We start from the raw sequence: 17,225 nt of genomic DNA on the forward strand, positions 1-17,225 counted from the left end.
GTCTGTTCCTGATAAGGCAACCCAAGCCGGACCCAGGACAAAGCCTCCACTCGGCTGCAGGCCGTCCCCACCTGCTGCTCCATGGGGTCAGCCGAGCGATATCCCGCCCGGGGGGGTCCGACCTGCCCAAAATGGAGGGCGGTGCAGTGCAGTGCTCGGAGGAGCCGTGCCCATTCTGCACATCGGAGTCTGGCCTGCAGCAGATGATGATGGTTCGATAGATATAGGTATTTGGAAGTGCCTAATGCCTATGCTCGGATCAGAGGTCAGGCGTTATCGCTGTTATTCCCCTGAGTCGGCTGAATCTGCTATCGGGGCTCGGTGATAACCTTTCTGTTATTTGGTTTTATAAACATTGCGATTCGAACCGAATCAAATGAATCAAATGAGGCAAGAAGAGCAGGAGGCGTGATAAGTGATTGTAGGGCGCTCGCCGTTAGCGCTTAGAACTCGACTCAAACGGATCGCGTGTTTCCTCCCGGCCGGACGCGAATCACTCTCGACTTGGAGCTCGTTCCGCCAAACCCGCCACTAGTGACGAAATGAGGACTGTTCAGTGGGTGAAGGTAGTGCTCTGCCTGGTCCTCGCGGCCCTGAATGTCTACCTGTTCGCGGTGTCCTGCTCCGTGCACTACCCCACTCTCGTGGCCAGGGAGCACGTGCGCTTCCGTCAGGAGATGCCCACCATGGACAGCTGGATAAACTCGCCGTTCGGCAAGCTGAAGAACTACGTCTTCAACGTGACCAACGCCGAGGAGTTCTGGAGTGGCCGCGACTCGCGGCTCAAGGTGCAGGAGATCGGACCCATCGTGTACCGGATCGTCGGCTACAACGACATTCTGGAGCGGAACGAGAGCTTCGTGAAGTACCGCAAGCACCGCTACCGCGTGGTGGAGTTCCTGCCGGAGGAGAGCGTGGCCCCCGACGTCCTCAACTGGACCATCACCTCCACCAACAACGTGTTGCTGGGCGCGGCCGCGAAGCTCAGCCACGACAGCTTCCTTGCGCTCTTTGGCTTCGACGCCATCGCTAGGCTCGATGACATTTTCATCACCGACAGCGTGTACTACTTCCTGTGGGAGTTCACTCGTCCGCTGCTGCAGGCGATCTCCAAGGTGTCCTTCCTGCGGTCCAACGTCGCCGTGCTCCACAACGTAAGTGCTAGCCGACTGTCCGCGTTCCGCGCTCTGCGTTCCCAACTCAAATCTCCCCGCAGGCTCTCCAGGAGAAGGAGGAGGTCTACACGGTGAACATCGGCCCGAAGCGCGGGCTCGACAACTTCTTCCGCATCGAGACGCTCAACGACGAGGTCATCATCCGGGAGCAGCTGCCCTACACGTACCGCTACGACTCCGAGTCGTGTCCGTTCAACGTGACCGGCGCCCTGGACAACTCCCTGTTCCCGCCCTTCGTGCAGCCGGAGACGCCGCTGGACATCGTGGCCATCGAGTCCTGCCGCGTCCTCCCGCTCACCTACCAGCGCCAGCAGCGATTCAACGGCCTGGACACCTTCCGCTACACCCTGCTCCCGGCCCACCAGAAGCCCCCCGCCTGCCTGGGCGCCAGCTACGGCGTCAAGCTGCCCGACGGGATGTTCGACGTGTCCAAGTGTGTGATAAGTTCGTATGAGTGGCATCCTGGCACCCTATCCTCGATAGCCGGCTAACCCAGTGATTTCTCTCCCAAGACGGCGCCCCATCCGCCTTCTCGATGCCGCACTTCTACGGGAGCGGCTACAACTGGAGCGAGCACTACGAGGGGTACACGCCCAACGCCGATGACCACGAGCCCTACATCCTGCTGGAGCCCGTCACGGGCATCCCGGTGTCGGAGAAGTACCGCTTCCAGTCGAACATCCCCATCCCGAACCTGAGCAGGTTCAGCCCCTACCTGAAGAGGTTCAGCCACATGATGATCCCCAGCTTCTGGTACGAGTTCGTAAGTACCAGCACCCAGCACCGCGCTCCCATCTTCGAGGGGCGTCTGCTAACGGCTGCCACACTCTTCGCTCTTTTAGGAAATGGGCGAGCTGCCCGGCTTCGTGACCGCCCTGATGTGGATCAACGTGAACGTGGTGCCCCGCGCGCAGCCCTTCTGCATGTGCCTGTTCCTGGTCGTGGCCCTGTGGAGCCTCCTGAAGGCGGCCCGGGTGGCCGGCGGCGACCTCGGCTACGGGGCTCTCTTCCGGAAGCTCTGCCCTGGCGAGATGGGCACGGTCACCGCGCTGGAGACCAAGTTCCCGGCGACCGCGCCCGCCCTGGATGTGGCTGTCAAGTAAAGTCTGGCGACGTGATTGATGCCCAGACTGGACCCGTGTATATATGTATGCAAGACTTAGGTTAAGGCTGGCGGTGCTGCTGGTGGTGCACTATCAGCAGCTCGTCTTGCGCAATATACGATTAAGAGGAAAATTGAATGTGCCTCATTTCACCTTATCTGTCAGCCGGCCAGACTGCTAGACCGCTAGACCGTCAGACGGCCAAACGGCCAGGTCTAAGCAGCTCTCCGCCGGCCGCCCGTCTCCTCCATCGGCAAGCCGGCAATCCAGTGATCCGGCGATCCGGCGGTTTGAGTTTGAGGTCGCGGCTCTCTGTTTGATTCGCCCCGCCTCTTGAGCCGTGCGGCGTGACAATGAAAACTTGGGCACGTACCGAAGATTTATTTTGCGTTTTATTCGATCTGTGTATTAACTGCTGGCTGTTTGTACTTATTTCTTCGGCCTCTGAGCCGCTTTGCTGGGGACTTTGCGGTTTGTTTACTTTGCTTCGCCTTGTTTACCTCTCCATCTCCATCTTCTTCCTGAACCTGAACTTTGCACATGTGTCTTGATCTCCTCGGCCTGCAAGCTGATGCCCTGCCCGGCTTCAAGGTAATCCACCCTTGGCCCTCTTCCCTGTCACGCCACCCGCCATCCGCCACCCGGCAGGCGGTTTTTTTCCTTTACAGCGCTCGCCGTTTGCGATTTGCGATTTGCATAAATCGATACCCCCAGCGCTCGGGGCTAAGGATGCCCCAATTTAAATGTTAATTGCGCGGTCAAGCCGAAAGCTGTTTGTATAATTGGCACGAGAGTTATGTCACAGGTGGAGGGCCATCCGGGTGATTTATTGACCTGCCTGGCACGGACCGACCGCGACGGATCGTCTGTAGAATCGCCTGCGTCAGAGTAGTAAAAGCGCTCATCATAATAATATAAAGTGTATTTTTGGTTTTATGGCCAATTATTGTTGCCCCCTCCGAACTAGAATTATCAGTCTGAACCTGGGCCCCATTAGCGAGCTCTGTTCCAAGTGCGGCGAGCGCAGGGGTTGGGTGAAAAAGGCCAGTCATGTCGCGGTGTCCGAAATGTCCACCTGGCCGGGTAAATCCCAACAGCTCGAAGCAGACCAGTTGGAATCGATCGGATCGATCGGACTGCGCCAAAACAAAACCCAATCGCACACACCGCACCCGAAGAGCTTTCGAAATCTGGTTGAGTCTAGACTGGTGCGTGCGATTCATGACGCCAAAGATAATTAAAAGGGAAATGGAAATGCATAAAAGTGATTACAACACAGCGGCAGCAACGCTAGCACTACCAAATGCGCTCGTTAAGTCGGGAAAGAGTCGGAAACCGAACTCCACACCACTCCGCGACGATTGGAGCAACTAAGACCGAACTAAGACTGGCAAAATCAACATGTAAAATTCAATTTTCACGTACGTCAATGCTTTTCCTACGAATTTCGTACGTGAACGGGTAAACAAACGATCGGGGTGTGAGAGATAAATCTGTGATAAAACTCCCATTCCACCCTTTGAACCGCTGGCCCGACTCTCAGGCCACTTGCCGAAATTCAGCTGAAAAAACCTTAAGTCAGTCATCGAAAATCCGGTTCGGCTGCTCAGCTTTGAGTCGACACTATGCCGCGACTTTGGGCAAAACCGCCGCCGCCCCCCGCCTGCAAAAGCTTCCGCCGCCAGAGAGCTGGCCATTGCGCTCAGTGTAGGAGCCGTTAAAGCTCCTGGTATAAAAGCCAGGCCAACAGGCTAACAGCTCGCAATCCAAGCTGCGCCTTCGTACGCACCACAGCTCCACCCAGGCCACCGAAACCCTCCGGAAGAAAAGTGAGTAAGCCACTTAGCCGAGTTTGGCTTAACCGGGTTAGACCCATCGTCTCTAGTCGCTGCTGATCTCGAATCGGGCTGACCCCACACAGGGCGGCCGGGAGCCCCAGTTTAGCCAAGTTTAAGTCGAAAGTGGCTAGGGCGACGTGGTTGTGAAATTGAGAAATCTTTCTTAGGCATCAAAACCAGGCGAACGTCAATTAGTATGCATATGCGATATATAAGCCAGGGGCCATAAATAATGCATGAACAAAGTGGACAGCGACTGATCGCCTCGGATGACTATCTCGGCAGGCGTCTGGAAGAAAACGAAGCTGATTATCCGCCACCTGGCCAAAGCTCTGTTCTGTCGGTTTCTTTATCCTTTCTAACCAGAATATCTCCTCTGTCTTTGCAGTAAGTTTTTGAACATGAAAGCCTCGCTAGCCATTGTGTTCTGCGTGGTCGCCGGCTTGGCAGCCGCCGCTCCTGACAACAAGTACACTAGCAAGTTCGACAACGTCAACGTTGACGAGGTTCTCGGCAACGACCGAGTGCTGAACAACTATCTTAAGTGTCTCATGGAGAAGGGTCCTTGCACGCCGGAGGGACGCGAGCTTAAGCGCCTCTTGCCCGACGCCCTGCAGTCCGACTGCTCCAAGTGCACCGATGTCCAGCGCCGGAACTCCGAAAAGGTGATCAACTTCCTGCGTGCTCACCGGGCGGGAGAGTGGAATCTGCTGCTGAAGAAGTACGACCCCAACGGCGTCTACAGGGCCAAGCATGCGCACTAAACACTCCACATATCCACAGTTGCGTGCACTCATTTCATTTAAACCTAATTTAAATCAGAGATCCACAGTAAAAATGTTAGTTTTTTATACCTAAATGCGGCAAACAAAACTTTTATTCCAGGGCGTGACTAATATCGGCTAGTAGAAGGCGGTGAATAGTGGCGGTGGATTAACCCCCTGAACAGATGTTATTTGCTCTCGTTGATCAGGTCGATGGGCCGAAACTGGTTGGCCACATTGATGGTCCAGTCCGAGTGCTGCCCGGCGGTAAACTCTTTTACGAAACGGTAGTTGCATATGAACACCTTGTCCTGGTACTCGGGCAAAGTCCTACAATAAGAAATAGTCAGTAAGAGGGTTACTGAAGCGCAGACGATCCAACTTACCCCATGTTCCAAGGAATCTCTTCACCGCGCTCCCGCATCTCTGACAGGCCGCGCATTACGTGGAACACCATTGTGATCTCGACGAAGCGCTTCTGCAGCTTGTCATTGGCCTCGTCGAACATTATGCCCACCTGATAGGGGAAACTGAGGTAGATGTCGCTCTCCTTGATCTCCAGCTGCCTCCGCTGCGTCATAGACAGTTTTTGGATGACAGGCCGCAGCTCCGCGATCGCCTCGGGTGAGACCAGCTTGTCGAGCGAGTCCAGGTCACCGCCCATCAGTCTTGAGGAAACCACCTGCAGGGCTTGCTTGGCGCCATATATGAAGTCCTTGAGCTGGAACTCGCTGTCAAAGTAGGGGCGGATGATAAACTGGATGGTGATCCAGTTCTTTAGGGTGTTCAGCGCGGAGGGCCACACGATCTCGGGAAAATCCATGAGGCGGGGCAGTCGTTTGGGGCTTTCCCTGGCTTCCTGCTCCTTTTTGTCTTGCTCCTGCGGCAGCGAGGCGTAGGACCGCCTGGCCGGCTGTGTGTGATTCGTTATGGTGCCCGAGCCCTGGGTCGTGGACGTGACTATTGCTGCTCTGGGCTGCAGACGCGTCAGGGAGGACCGTGCCATGCCCAGACAGCGTCTAATCGTGTGCTGCATTGCGAAATTTACACTTTTAGCAAATGCAATCGGGGCTTACAAAATTACTTTGTTATTGCACGGCAATTAAGTGTGACCGCAGGTGGCTCGTCCAAACAATCCAATTTCTTATGTGGCCGTTGAATTTGAACCAACGTAATATAGCAAAAACCTTAGCGATAAGTCATAATTTTAGATGGAATAAACTCTCCTCAGTGGGAAATTTTAAAATTTTGGCCAGCAGGGTTAAAAAAACCTTCCCAAATTATTTGAACTGGGAAGAGGCGTTGCCAGACCTTCATGCTCCTATCGATACTTCGATAGCCTGCCACCACCAAAAAATGGTGCTGACTTCCGGCTGTCAAATTTTTCTTTCTTTCCCAGCCACGACGAGCAAGGGTCGACAGCATGAGGTAGATTTGAGATTGTAAATATGCGCGAAATGTCGCATGTGCAATGCAAAAATGTGTGCAAAGTGCGCTGGGGCGGGAGCTGGCCCTGTAACTATCTAGTGGTCCGAGTGTTATTAAGTTTTCCCCGGCAATTGTGAAATAACAAAACGTGCGCCGCTCTCCAACGCACACACACACAGTCGCGAGCCCGATGGTTTCAAAATGACCGACTAACGAGTACCCCTTATTTGCAGTTCTCTAAAGCTCCAGAAGAGGCTCGCAGCCTCCGTACTGCGATGCGGCAAGAAGAAGGTCTGGTTGGACCCCAATGAAATCAACGAGATCGCCAACACAAACTCCCGTAAGTAGAGATAGTACCGATTACAGCAAGCAGCCCAACTAACCACCAATCCCGCCTCCGTTGCAGGTCAGAACATCCGCAAGCTGATTAAGGATGGTCTGATAATCAAGAAGCCCGTCGTGGTCCACTCCCGCTACCGTGTGCGCAAGAACACCGAGGCGCGTCGCAAGGGCCGTCACTGCGGTTTCGGAAAGCGCAAGGGTACGGCTAACGCCCGCATGCCCACCAAGCTACTGTGGATGCAGCGCCAGCGCGTCCTGCGTCGCCTTCTGAAAAAGTACCGCGACAGCAAGAAGATCGACAGGCACCTGTACCACGACCTGTACATGAAGTGCAAGGGTAACGTGTTCAAGAACAAGCGCGTCCTTATGGAGTACATCCACAAGAAGAAGGCCGAGAAGCAGCGCAGCAAGATGCTGGCTGACCAGGCCGAGGCCCGCCGACAGAAGGTGCGCGAGGCCCGCAAGCGCCGCGAGGAGCGCATCGCCACCAAGAAGCAGGAGCTCATCGCTCTGCACGCCAAGGAGGACGAGATCGCCGCCAAGGCCGCCACCGCGGGTCATTAAGCAGTCCGGCCTCGCGAGTCGAGGTACCCATATTAATAGTACTGTTTGTCATCTGAATAAAAACAAGTTTAGTTTGGCTGAAATGATTTTGTACAGACGTAAAATGCTTCGGCTTCTTAATGGCGATTTAAGATGAGAAAACCTTTTCAGCAATATTTATATTTATGCCTATACACATGAATAGTTTTGCATCAAGGATCTTTGAGCCTCGACCTTTATAGCAGCATGAGGATTTACGCGAGGTCAAATGTGACGGCGATGATGAATTACGGAGAAGACAGGATTTTTTCCCGTACACCCCTTTAAATTTTTGTACTTAACTGTGCAGTCTTTTGAATAATGATTAACGTAAGAATTAAATTCTGTTATGAAAACCATTTTAACAGAAAAGGCGATGAAAGCTTTCATTTTCAGCTTTGCTGCTTGTGGAAAGCTGTTGTCATTCGAACACATTCGTGAATAGAATTCATCATTCGTTGTTCAACTTCAGAACGGGAAAAGAAATTTTTATATAAAAAAAATGCATAATCAGAATTTCTTAAGCGAATGCATAGATATATGCAAACGTAAGTATGTAACCATTCCGGAGCGAGAGAGCGTTAAATTCGGTAAGCACTTTGAGGTTCTGTTTTCGAATATTTTTGAAATATTGCGATCAAAGAACCCACTGCTGGACAACCTCATCGTGGAATACAGTTTGGAAGGTATGTTCAGGTAGCCTTACCAGTAGGTGCCCTTCCCTGCCTTGAGCTTGGCCCTGGACCCGCTAGTCTTTTTTACTGGAACCAAAATGTATACATACTAGTGCTCAGAGTTCTAAAGATAAATCTAATATTAAATTCGATCGTTCTTACTGCAACCAAAACGTATACCTCTTGGAATCCCGATTTCGTAGTGACTCAGAGTACTTGTAAACGCGATAACGAGTTGTAAAGATAAATCTTATATTATTACTGATAAATCCGGTCGTATTCGAGTGCCCGTGCTCCGGTCCGTGCCCCTCGCGAATTCTCGTGCCCGTGCTCCGGTCCGTGCCCCTCGCGAATTCTCGTGCCCGTGCTCCTAATCTTCCCCGCGTTCCCCTCGTGCCGCGCCGCGTTCCTTAACCGATATAACCGCGTAGTTTTCGTTAAATTCACAGGGAGCTCGGGTGATCAATTAAAAGTCGCGAAACCCAACGAATTCGATTTGGTATTTAAGCTACAAATTCCGTATTACGAAAGTATCGTCGTGACGCGAGATTCGAATAATCCGGGCAACGTATTTCTCAACATGACTCGCGTACTCGAACTTCTTAGGGACGATCCCCGCGAGGATCATCGGAGCCTTCGGAAACTGCTTCAGACTCAACTCGTCGACGCGAAGAACTTCCTCGTCGTGGGCAAACTGTGTTCTTGGCTACAAAGCCTTTTTAGGAAAGCCCTCAATCGGATGGAGGATCGCTTGGAGGTGGATGGCATGGTGTCCCATCTGAAATACAAGACCTGTGGGCCGGCCCACACCATCTACGTGGATGGCGAGCTTACGTACTCGGTTGACTTTGTACCCGCCATCCTCCTGCGGGCCGAACAAAACGTGTTGGGCGCGAAATCGTTAAGATACTTCGAGCTCGCAAGTCTCTCCCACTGGGAGGCGATCCCCAAGCCCCTAAAAACCCACACCCCGACCAGCAGCATCTCGTTCCGGTCCTCCTTCTACGCTGCGGAGAAGGCTATGCTGCGTGGTAAGCACGAGAACTGCCGGGATGCAATTAAACTTATGAAGAAATTCCGTGACGTTAAAACCAATTTGAGCAATCTTAAAAGCTACTATATTAAGACTTTATTTCTTTGGAAGATTAGCAATGTACCGGAGACCTACTGGCAGCAGCCGCTTACAGACATTTTGCCCGATGTAAGCATAAAGTGTCTTTAGGTTTAAACTTCTGGAGTGATTATTAACTAAGCTCTTGATTCCCCCAGATGTTCGATGACCTGACTGAGTGCTTAAGACAGGGAATTCTACCCTTCTTTTGGGACCCCGAGCTAAATATGCTCGATGTGTTAACATCAGACCAAGTGAAGGAAATGTATCTATGTGTGCGAAGGATCTCAGACGCGTTGAGGAGACCCCGCCAATTGCCTTACTCTCGGAATGTCGTTTTTCGGGTTTTTAGTATGTCCTTTTCTTGGCAGTTTGTTATGCCTTTATTTATTCATTTACTTATTTTTCCGCAGGCCACAAGGATGAGAGGAACATTCATCGTTCCTCGGCTTGAAAGGAGACCATTTTGTGTGCCGGACGGAAAATCAAAGTGCCAGACTGAAAGCAAAAACAAAATCTCAAATTTGTAAATTACAAATTCATAAAACTAAAAAGTTGAATATAACATAGTTTAAAATCAGTTCCAAGTTGATGAAAATGTACTATTTATTTAAACCTCATTACCATTAAAATTGTTATTTATTTATTTATTTAACTGAGGCTATTAAAAATATATCATTGATTTTTTAACCAAATAATAAATGTTTTTCAAAGCTTAAATATAAACAATGTTCTTGGTGGTAAACTCAATGGTTTCAGCTACAGATCGCGGACTATCGATAAATTTCCACACCTCAAATTAAAACGTTGAACAAACAGCTGTTTGAACGTCGATGGTTTGACCAGCCGTGTAATCGATAGTGCCATCGCCAGTCTGCAGCCCTGGCTTGGCCCGCACTATATAAGCAACTCGCAGCGCTCTCCTCTCTGTAAATTTTGGAAAATCTCTTCGTTGGCGTTGGCTGTGGTGGTGTAGTCGTCGCATTAAATTTAAATCAAATCGAATCGGCGGTGCGCGTGCAGACTGTTTAGAATTCCTACATATATTAATTGAATCGGACGAGATCGACGGCCAAAGTCGTGGTCTTATCGAGCTCTGTGCACGCATGCAAATTTTCGACATATAACAGCCGCGACTTCTTAGACCGCAGCGCACTAGTCAGAGCAGTTTCGCCGGGACAGCAGCTACTCCCGCAAACCCAAACAGCTAAACTGAAGCCAACTCAGCCAAATCACCTGTGGAGATTTCGTAATCCCATCCAGGAATATTCCGAACGCGAGTGAAAGTGCGCGAGTGTTGGTGCGGCCAAAGCAAACACAGTTTCTCGTATCAATTGCAGCAGCGGTGTCAGTAGTACATCACCATCTGAACCAAAGCCATCATGAGTGGATACACAGACCTCACCAAGCTGGAGACAAGTCGGTAAGTCCGAGTCCGCTAGTTAAAGCGTTTAAGTTCAATTTTCCCAAAGTGATGCTAAATTGGCCCCCCGATCCCCGATCCCCACTCCTCGATCCGCCCCTGCCTCTTGGCGCTCTCTTCGGTCGACTCACTCTCAAATTGAATGCGAACCAACCGCACCCCGCGTGCGTTTTCTCTTTCGTTTGCACCGACAAAACGAAAAACGAGATACAAGAAATTTATCGTACGATTTTCGGTGGACGGAGAGACGGCCACCAATTCAAACACGAAAGAAAAAAATCCAAGCCAGCGCCGTTCGCTAATATGACACAATCGGCTATATATTGTACACCTATACAGAAATATGTTGGCGTTTTTCACTGTTTGTTTGCTTAAATGTTTCGAGTGGGCCCACAGAGGCAAATCAGAGGCCCAGCTTTCGGATGAGCGATAAGGCTATCTATATCGCACTTCCCCTCCTCAATAGGTCTCATTAGCCAAGTGACACTCGTCCGCCAGTTATCGGTAATAGCCATTACTCATTCGGTGCTAGTATCTGGCAAATATTCGCCCTCCTTGGCCGCCTAAAATCACAGAAAATTCTCTGATTCACCTCGCACTGGCAGTGTGTCATTTTTGAGGCAGGTGTCGCCTTGAACGGCAACTTACGGCCGCCAATGGCCAAACAACCCGGCCATTGAGCCATTGAGCCACTGAGTAGGTAGAATATCTAATTTGCGGGCGGATCAAATATCGATTATGCTGGAGGTCGAAGCGCAGCCAAACACAGTGGCGCGCGGCCAAAGCAAGCCAAATATTGGTCAATTCGGTTCAAAGAGTGCGTTTTCGTATGTATATGTCATTGCCCAACATTGCAAATACGAGAAATACCACAAAACATGGCAGCAGCAGCGGCAGAGCACCGCCAGCGATTCATTCATCACGCTCAGCTGATGGTGGCGACTCTCAATTTGGTCCGGCCATCGTACATCGTACAGTTTCTGGGCAACATCACGCCACATGCCAGCGAAGAGAAATCGCACGAATGGGAAGAGAGCCGTCCGCAAGAGAGGCCTCTCGCTTGCCACATGAGGCCAGCTCAGCTCAGCACCACCCACCCACCAGCCAACCCCCAGGCACCCCTCCAGCTGCCGCTCAATGAAAAGTCGCCTGATTTCGGCGGTGTATGCCCGGTGTATCTGCCCCTTTTCTCCCGGCCCTCTTTTCGCGCATGTCGCGTGACGCTAACCGAGCTTAGCCCAATTCCCACGTCAGAAAGGGCGGGTGGATCGGGGAGCAGCAAGCAGTCAGCAGTCGGCAGGTGTGCTGGTTGCTCGAGGTCTCCAATTGGCTGACGGCCGGTGGCGTGTTATAGCTCTCGGGAGCGGTTCGGGAGGAGATCAATGGGAAAGAAGTGGTGTACCCGCTAGAAAAGGTCAATAGCAGGGGTCCCGAGGCGCCCGTCGATGAGTGGGTCTGGCGCGTGGCCAGCTTTCGAGCCTCGACTGATTAGAACTATCTATGCAAACAGTCGTGGTCAGAGGGCACATAACATTAATTGAAATTCAGTTGAGGTGATTGCTTAGAATTCCATGAGACGGCGGCACCCCAGTAATCTGTTATGGCCGAGCGGCCGGGCGAAAAGCGTTGATAAGATGGTAATTGTTTTGGCATTCCTACGCTGATTTCCATCAGTGGAATTCATCGCAATTAGCCTAATTAGTCACCGAGTGACTGGGAATCCGAGTGACTGGGAATCCTCCTCCGACGTCCACGACGTCTGGCCGTGCCAGCGGAAAAAAACCTTGACACCCGTCTGGCGCAGCTCCGAGATCTAGATCTTGTTCTGCTTGTGGCCCCCAGTGCGCCGATGTCGGTCATACCACGTAGCACGCAGCACTCGCGTGACCACCCCCACCCCCGTTGGCTCCGTGTTACACTTCGGCCATCGATATCTAGATTCTCTAAGTTTGTTCGCCAGGGCAGCGGGGCGGGGGCATCGTCGGTGGCGCTGGCTGAGGCGGTGGCGGCGAAACTGTAGGGTAGAGGTCTTTAAATGGCGCAGTCACTAAAACTAAAATTATCAGTGCGCTCGGCGCTCGTTCAGTCAACTAGCTGCGATCACGCGGCCCCGCACTGGCTGGCTACATTCCGGGCTGGGCAATCTGGCCGCTTTAAATAAGAGCACGGGAGATACGCAACTCCAGCTCCGTCTGGGAACCGTCTGGCGGTGATAAGCCATGACAGGCCTCTTGACTTTGGTCGCTTAACTCCAGATACCAGAAACTAGCTTCCATTCCGGCGGGTTAATGCCTGACTCGCCCAGCTTTATGGGGCTTGACCCGACTATGTTACGCGAACTCGTCGTGAAACGAAATTAATGAGCTTTGCGAGGATTGTATAACTATTACTTGGGATCTAGCAAGCTCTGGCTCCCGCTTCGCCACCACCATCTCCTTCTTTACAGCACGTGGACGGGTTAAATTGGCTTTGAAAACCGAAATAGAAATCGTTCTGTCCGTCCGTCCGCCCGGGCTTTGTTTTTAGAGCCACACGAGCACTGTCAGGTACCCAAGCACCAACAGGTTTTCTATTTTATACAAATTGAATTTGCGACAACGGCAGCGAATAGCTGATTTGCATAGAAACCAATTCATATCTATCATACGCCACGTTTACCGCCGGCGGGTCGCCCCAGCCCAAGCCGAAAGCATCAAAGAAAGAAGTCTTCGAGTGGCGGAAGTCTGAGCGCCGCAGACTTAACGACGCTGTAGAACGGCCAGTGTTTGGTCGGGTTTGATGTGATGCGGCGTGGTCCCCAATCCCCAATCACGCCGTCTATTGTCCAAACTGGTTCCCCATGCACACGCTCTACTGGTTTTCTGTGCGCTGGCCCAAGCTCATCTTTCGATTGTTCTGCTTTTCAGGAACTGCCTGCGCCGCATCGCCCGTCACGATGAGCAGCAGTTCTCCAAAGACAGCATCGTCAATGTGATGGAGAAGTTTGTAAAGACTGTCAACATTATGGACGACACCATACTGGTGCCATGCAGGCTCATGGATCGACAGGTGTGTAGAGCAATCCCTTAACGCAGCACCCCCTCCACGCAGCCAGCCCATCAATAGGCAACCGAACTCATCCATCCCCTTTACTGGTTCTTTCGCAGATCGGCGACAGCACTGACATCATCCCAGCCACCGGCAAGGACTCAACCGCCAACCAGCTGACACTGAGCTCCAGTGCCCACGGAAAGCGGGGGGCAGCGCACTCGAAGAACGTGCACGACTTCCTCAGCGCCTCCGAGCTGTTCAATCTGTACAACATGCTGAACTCGCTAAAGAAGGATCTGCTCTGGACCGCCAACCAGGAGGACGACGAGCAGCAGCACCCACACCAGGAGCTCAGCGGCACCCCCAGTTCCGCTTCCAGTTGCAATCCCACCGAGAGCAAGACTGAGTCCAGCAGCGGCAGCCCAAACACAGCCGCCTCGGGCAGCGCCAAGGGTCACGTACGCCGCACCTCCACCGCCTCGATGATGTCCACCAACTCGGTGAGCAACATGAGCGACTCGGACTCCGACATCTCGCAGGAGAACGACTCGGGCCTGGAGTCGGACGGCAACAAGAGCGACAACGCGCAGAGCAGCGACGGCAGCGACATCGTGGACGTGGCCAAGTCGAAGCAGGGCTCCGGAGACAAGGCCACGGAGCTGGCGCAGCGCTGCCGGAGACATCTGAACGGTCTGTACCAGTGCTTGGAACAAATGACAGAGGCGGCCAACTACCTGACCGCCAGATACCAAAGTGATATTGGGCCCGTTTAGGACGGCCACTCAACGCCTTCTCGACCCTCTTCTCCTATGCCTCCTACTCCCAAACTTTCACTTCCTTTCGAGCTGGGCGGGGTTACCTTTATAACATAGTCGCGGGCGGGTCTTTTCTCTCATTAGTATCAAGGGAACCAAGTGGGAGGGCTTCTTTAACTTTAACTATAACTATAACCGTATCTGTATATCTATATCTATGTATATGATTATATATATGTATGTGTATCTTGAGGGGGTGCTAAGTAAGACATATGGAGATCGTATGTGTGCATGAGGATTGTATAAATGTATAACTGAGGATGATGAACAACAACTGGTAGTTATAGTGATGGATAAAGCAGCGCCTAAAGCAACAAATCAAGCAAAGTTCTATTGTAAAAATTGTAACCTCTTCGTTGTGTCTCTCTTATGGTTTAAAAGGGGCAGCGAATCGAAACAGAAATCGCAGAAGCCAATCAATTAAGTCGCGGCCATTCCTTCTGAAGCCGTTGGGGTCCACTGCGCCCAAGTCAAAAGCGTTATCCATTGCGTTGCTGAGGCTCCAACCCATAAAATATCCCCTATTCTTTGCAATTTGATTTTCGTATATGTATTGGATAGATAGCTATAGCTATGGGAACTGCAGAAACAACACTAAAGCAAACAATGTTCAACAAGTACAAGAAATCTAATTTCTAACTAAACTACGATACGAACACACAAGTGAAGTGGGAGCGGAGCGGAAGCGGTTGTGGGCGACCACTTCACTTTTAGCCTGTATGCAAATTGATATATTCCACAATTGTTATTGTAATTGTTTAAGCCCAATTTGTGCCGTTATGTTTCGTTTGATTTTCTCTTCGCCACCGACCAGCGGCCTCCAGGCGATCCGGCGGTGAGGAGATGGGGATGGGGAACTCTAGCAGACGTCACAGCTAGTCGCCCGGAGATCCGCCTGCATCTCGCTGGTTCGGCATCGAAGACCAAAGAGCAAACTGTAAATTACTAACGTTAATAGCGCTTGTGCGAAAGCAAAAGAGAATTATTTATACACAATAAATAAATTTTACTTAGAAAATATATGCCACTTGTCGTTTCTTTTGTCTCGTTCTGGTCACCTGGCCATCGCTGCCCTTCTTTTGGGGCTGGGCTACGATAAAGAAAGTGCCAACGGAGCTAAATTTTCAGTTGGGGCTCGTGTGATGGGTACAAAGGCCGCTTAGATCGCTAAAGTCGAGCGGTTAAAAGGTGGCAATGGCCGTTGTAAATGCGCTATATAGATTACAGTGGATACCCGGTAACCGAGTTCGATCGACTTTTTGTGCAAAATGCATGTCAAGTGTTTTATTGCCATACCTTTCCGTTCCAAGCCTTTAAAAAGTGTACTTTAAAATATGTACGTATGAAAAAGTTATCTAATCTTTCCCCAAATCAATTAGATAAATATTGTTATTCTTGTCCCTTTTTCACTGAAAAGTTTATTTATCATTTGACGCACTTGGACGGATATATATTTTTGTGTGTTCAATGTGATCAATTGGCATTTTTTAAATTAATTATTTCTAGCTGAAATTTTTTGTTGATATGACATTTTACTCGACTTTTGTTTAAGAAATATTGAAAAACCAAACATCAGCAGAACTTCCAATATTCTCTGACCCTTTAACCCAAACAAATCTAAAAACATATTTATTTTAAACAATGTGTCTAATCTCTTATCCGAAATTCGCTTTGTTGGTTGGATCTTGGAGTAAACCTTAACTTTTCAACACAAACCGGATACTCCTTTATCTAATCAGATTTCCACTTATATTAATGGAAGCAAACGCGTGCCACATCTTAAGAGTCACCGGTTTTATTCCTCTCGCGATTTCGATTGGGAGTGACTAGCGTGGAGGAAACTTTCCTCGAACCACTTTCAGGTGAAGCCGATAGACAACCTTATCTACGCAATCGTTAAGTAATGCTAAAGGCGAAGCTTGCCTGAAATTACCAAATAATTCCCCACCCGGCGTATTCATAGCCTGTGACCGTGAACAACCAACGATCAACCATCGACTGACTCATGGCCATAACTACTCCACGGTCAAGTTCAAGGTGGGAAGGACCAGACCCAGGCAGACGGCTCTTTGGTTCTTGGACACGTGCTCGAATCGTGACCTATGCAAATGGTGATGGTGCGGCTCTCAAATGGTATATATCTTGATTCGGATTGTGCTTTGATGAGGAGTGCTGTGAAATCTGATTTTAGAATGTCAAACCATTCTGGTAAGTATGGATCTGGGCCAAGTTAATTGTGCTTTCCGCCGCGGCCACTTGACGGCTAGCCACTGTTTGTTTCTGTTTCTATTTTGGTTGTGCTCTTGGACGTGGCCTTATCATCGTGGTGACGAGAATTGCGAGCAGTCTAATTGAAGCCATGAACTTGTTTCGTGCTTATCACCAGATTCCACTTGACTGGTTTCCAAGGTCTTCCTCCTCCTGGCTCTCTAGACCTAACGCGAATGTAATCGAATCGAATCCGGCTGCGATTCTGGGGGATTTCTCGGGACTCTACATCAACTCTCGTCCAATCAATTAGCGCCCTGCTAAGGCTTCCGCATCGCAAGGGGGCCGAGAGGGGGGTAGTTGGCCAAAACGGTTTGCAAACTGCGCCAGTCGCAGTCTCGGTTTAGGTGTTGGTTATTTTTCGAACATTTGTTTTGGCGCTGTGGATCGGCTGAGATTCGGCTGCTGTGAGGTAAAACTTGTTTACGGTTCTAGCCCGCTTTCGGTTTCCGCTTGTTGTTGGCTATCTGCTCGCCTTAACCCCGGACAGCGCCGAGATAGACGGAAGTATCATAACTCAGTGGAGATCGATACTACGGCTATGTTGCGTTGTTTCGTTTCCGTTTATTGACCCCGTCCGCTCCGGCAGCGTCTGAACCTTGAGCAGTCGATCAGCTCAGAGCAATCTTCCCCAGTCGCCAGCCTCCACTCCCCAGTCCCCAGTCTCCGGTT

The 17,225-nt window shown here is 50.8% G+C and overlaps 6 protein-coding genes across 6 annotated transcripts; 5 read left to right on the top strand and 1 right to left on the bottom strand.

Annotated features, from left to right (window-relative positions):
- Window positions 1-414: 414 nt before the first annotated feature.
- LOC108090785 (scavenger receptor class B member 1) lies at window positions 415-2,411 on the top strand. Its single transcript, XM_017189632.2, has 4 exons — window positions 415-1,154; window positions 1,217-1,619; window positions 1,688-1,938; window positions 2,018-2,411. Exons 1-4 carry the CDS (start codon window positions 543-545, stop codon window positions 2,276-2,278), a joined length of 1,527 nt encoding a protein of 508 aa, XP_017045121.1. The 5' UTR covers window positions 415-542; the 3' UTR covers window positions 2,279-2,411.
- A 1,600-nt stretch (window positions 2,412-4,011) lies between these two features.
- Window positions 4,012-4,975, top strand: LOC108090789 (ejaculatory bulb-specific protein 3). Its single transcript, XM_017189636.1, has 2 exons — window positions 4,012-4,107; window positions 4,505-4,975. Exon 2 carries the CDS (start codon window positions 4,518-4,520, stop codon window positions 4,878-4,880), a length of 363 nt encoding a protein of 120 aa, XP_017045125.1. The 5' UTR covers window positions 4,012-4,107; window positions 4,505-4,517; the 3' UTR covers window positions 4,881-4,975.
- Window positions 4,957-6,093, bottom strand: LOC108090787 (m-AAA protease-interacting protein 1, mitochondrial). Its single transcript, XM_017189634.2, has 2 exons — window positions 5,267-6,093; window positions 4,957-5,210 (listed from the first exon to the last, which is right to left on the bottom strand). The coding sequence occupies exons 1-2, from the start codon at window positions 5,914-5,916 to the stop codon at window positions 5,069-5,071; spliced, it is 792 nt and encodes a 263-aa protein (XP_017045123.1). The 5' UTR covers window positions 5,917-6,093; the 3' UTR covers window positions 4,957-5,068.
- Window positions 6,094-6,189: 96 nt separating this feature from the next.
- LOC108090788 (60S ribosomal protein L19) lies at window positions 6,190-7,318 on the top strand. The gene is made up of 3 exons (XM_017189635.1): window positions 6,190-6,308; window positions 6,542-6,648; window positions 6,715-7,318. The coding sequence occupies exons 1-3, from the start codon at window positions 6,304-6,306 to the stop codon at window positions 7,212-7,214; spliced, it is 612 nt and encodes a 203-aa protein (XP_017045124.1). The 5' UTR covers window positions 6,190-6,303; the 3' UTR covers window positions 7,215-7,318.
- Window positions 7,319-7,760: 442 nt separating this feature from the next.
- On the top strand, window positions 7,761-9,667 carry LOC108090642 (cyclic GMP-AMP synthase). The gene is made up of 4 exons (XM_017189420.2): window positions 7,761-7,780; window positions 8,192-9,107; window positions 9,176-9,368; window positions 9,431-9,667. The coding sequence occupies exons 1-4, from the start codon at window positions 7,761-7,763 to the stop codon at window positions 9,469-9,471; spliced, it is 1,170 nt and encodes a 389-aa protein (XP_017044909.2). The 3' UTR covers window positions 9,472-9,667.
- Window positions 9,668-9,913: 246 nt separating this feature from the next.
- LOC108090786 (dentin sialophosphoprotein) lies at window positions 9,914-15,305 on the top strand. Its single transcript, XM_017189633.2, has 3 exons — window positions 9,914-10,440; window positions 13,347-13,488; window positions 13,587-15,305. The coding sequence occupies exons 1-3, from the start codon at window positions 10,400-10,402 to the stop codon at window positions 14,241-14,243; spliced, it is 840 nt and encodes a 279-aa protein (XP_017045122.1). The 5' UTR covers window positions 9,914-10,399; the 3' UTR covers window positions 14,244-15,305.
- Window positions 15,306-17,225: the final 1,920 nt, after the last annotated feature.

Source organism: Drosophila ficusphila, unplaced genomic scaffold (assembly GCF_018152265.1).
Source record: "Drosophila ficusphila isolate 14025-0441.05 unplaced genomic scaffold, ASM1815226v1 contig_414, whole genome shotgun sequence".
Classification (NCBI taxonomy): Eukaryota; Metazoa; Arthropoda; class Insecta; order Diptera; family Drosophilidae; genus Drosophila; species Drosophila ficusphila.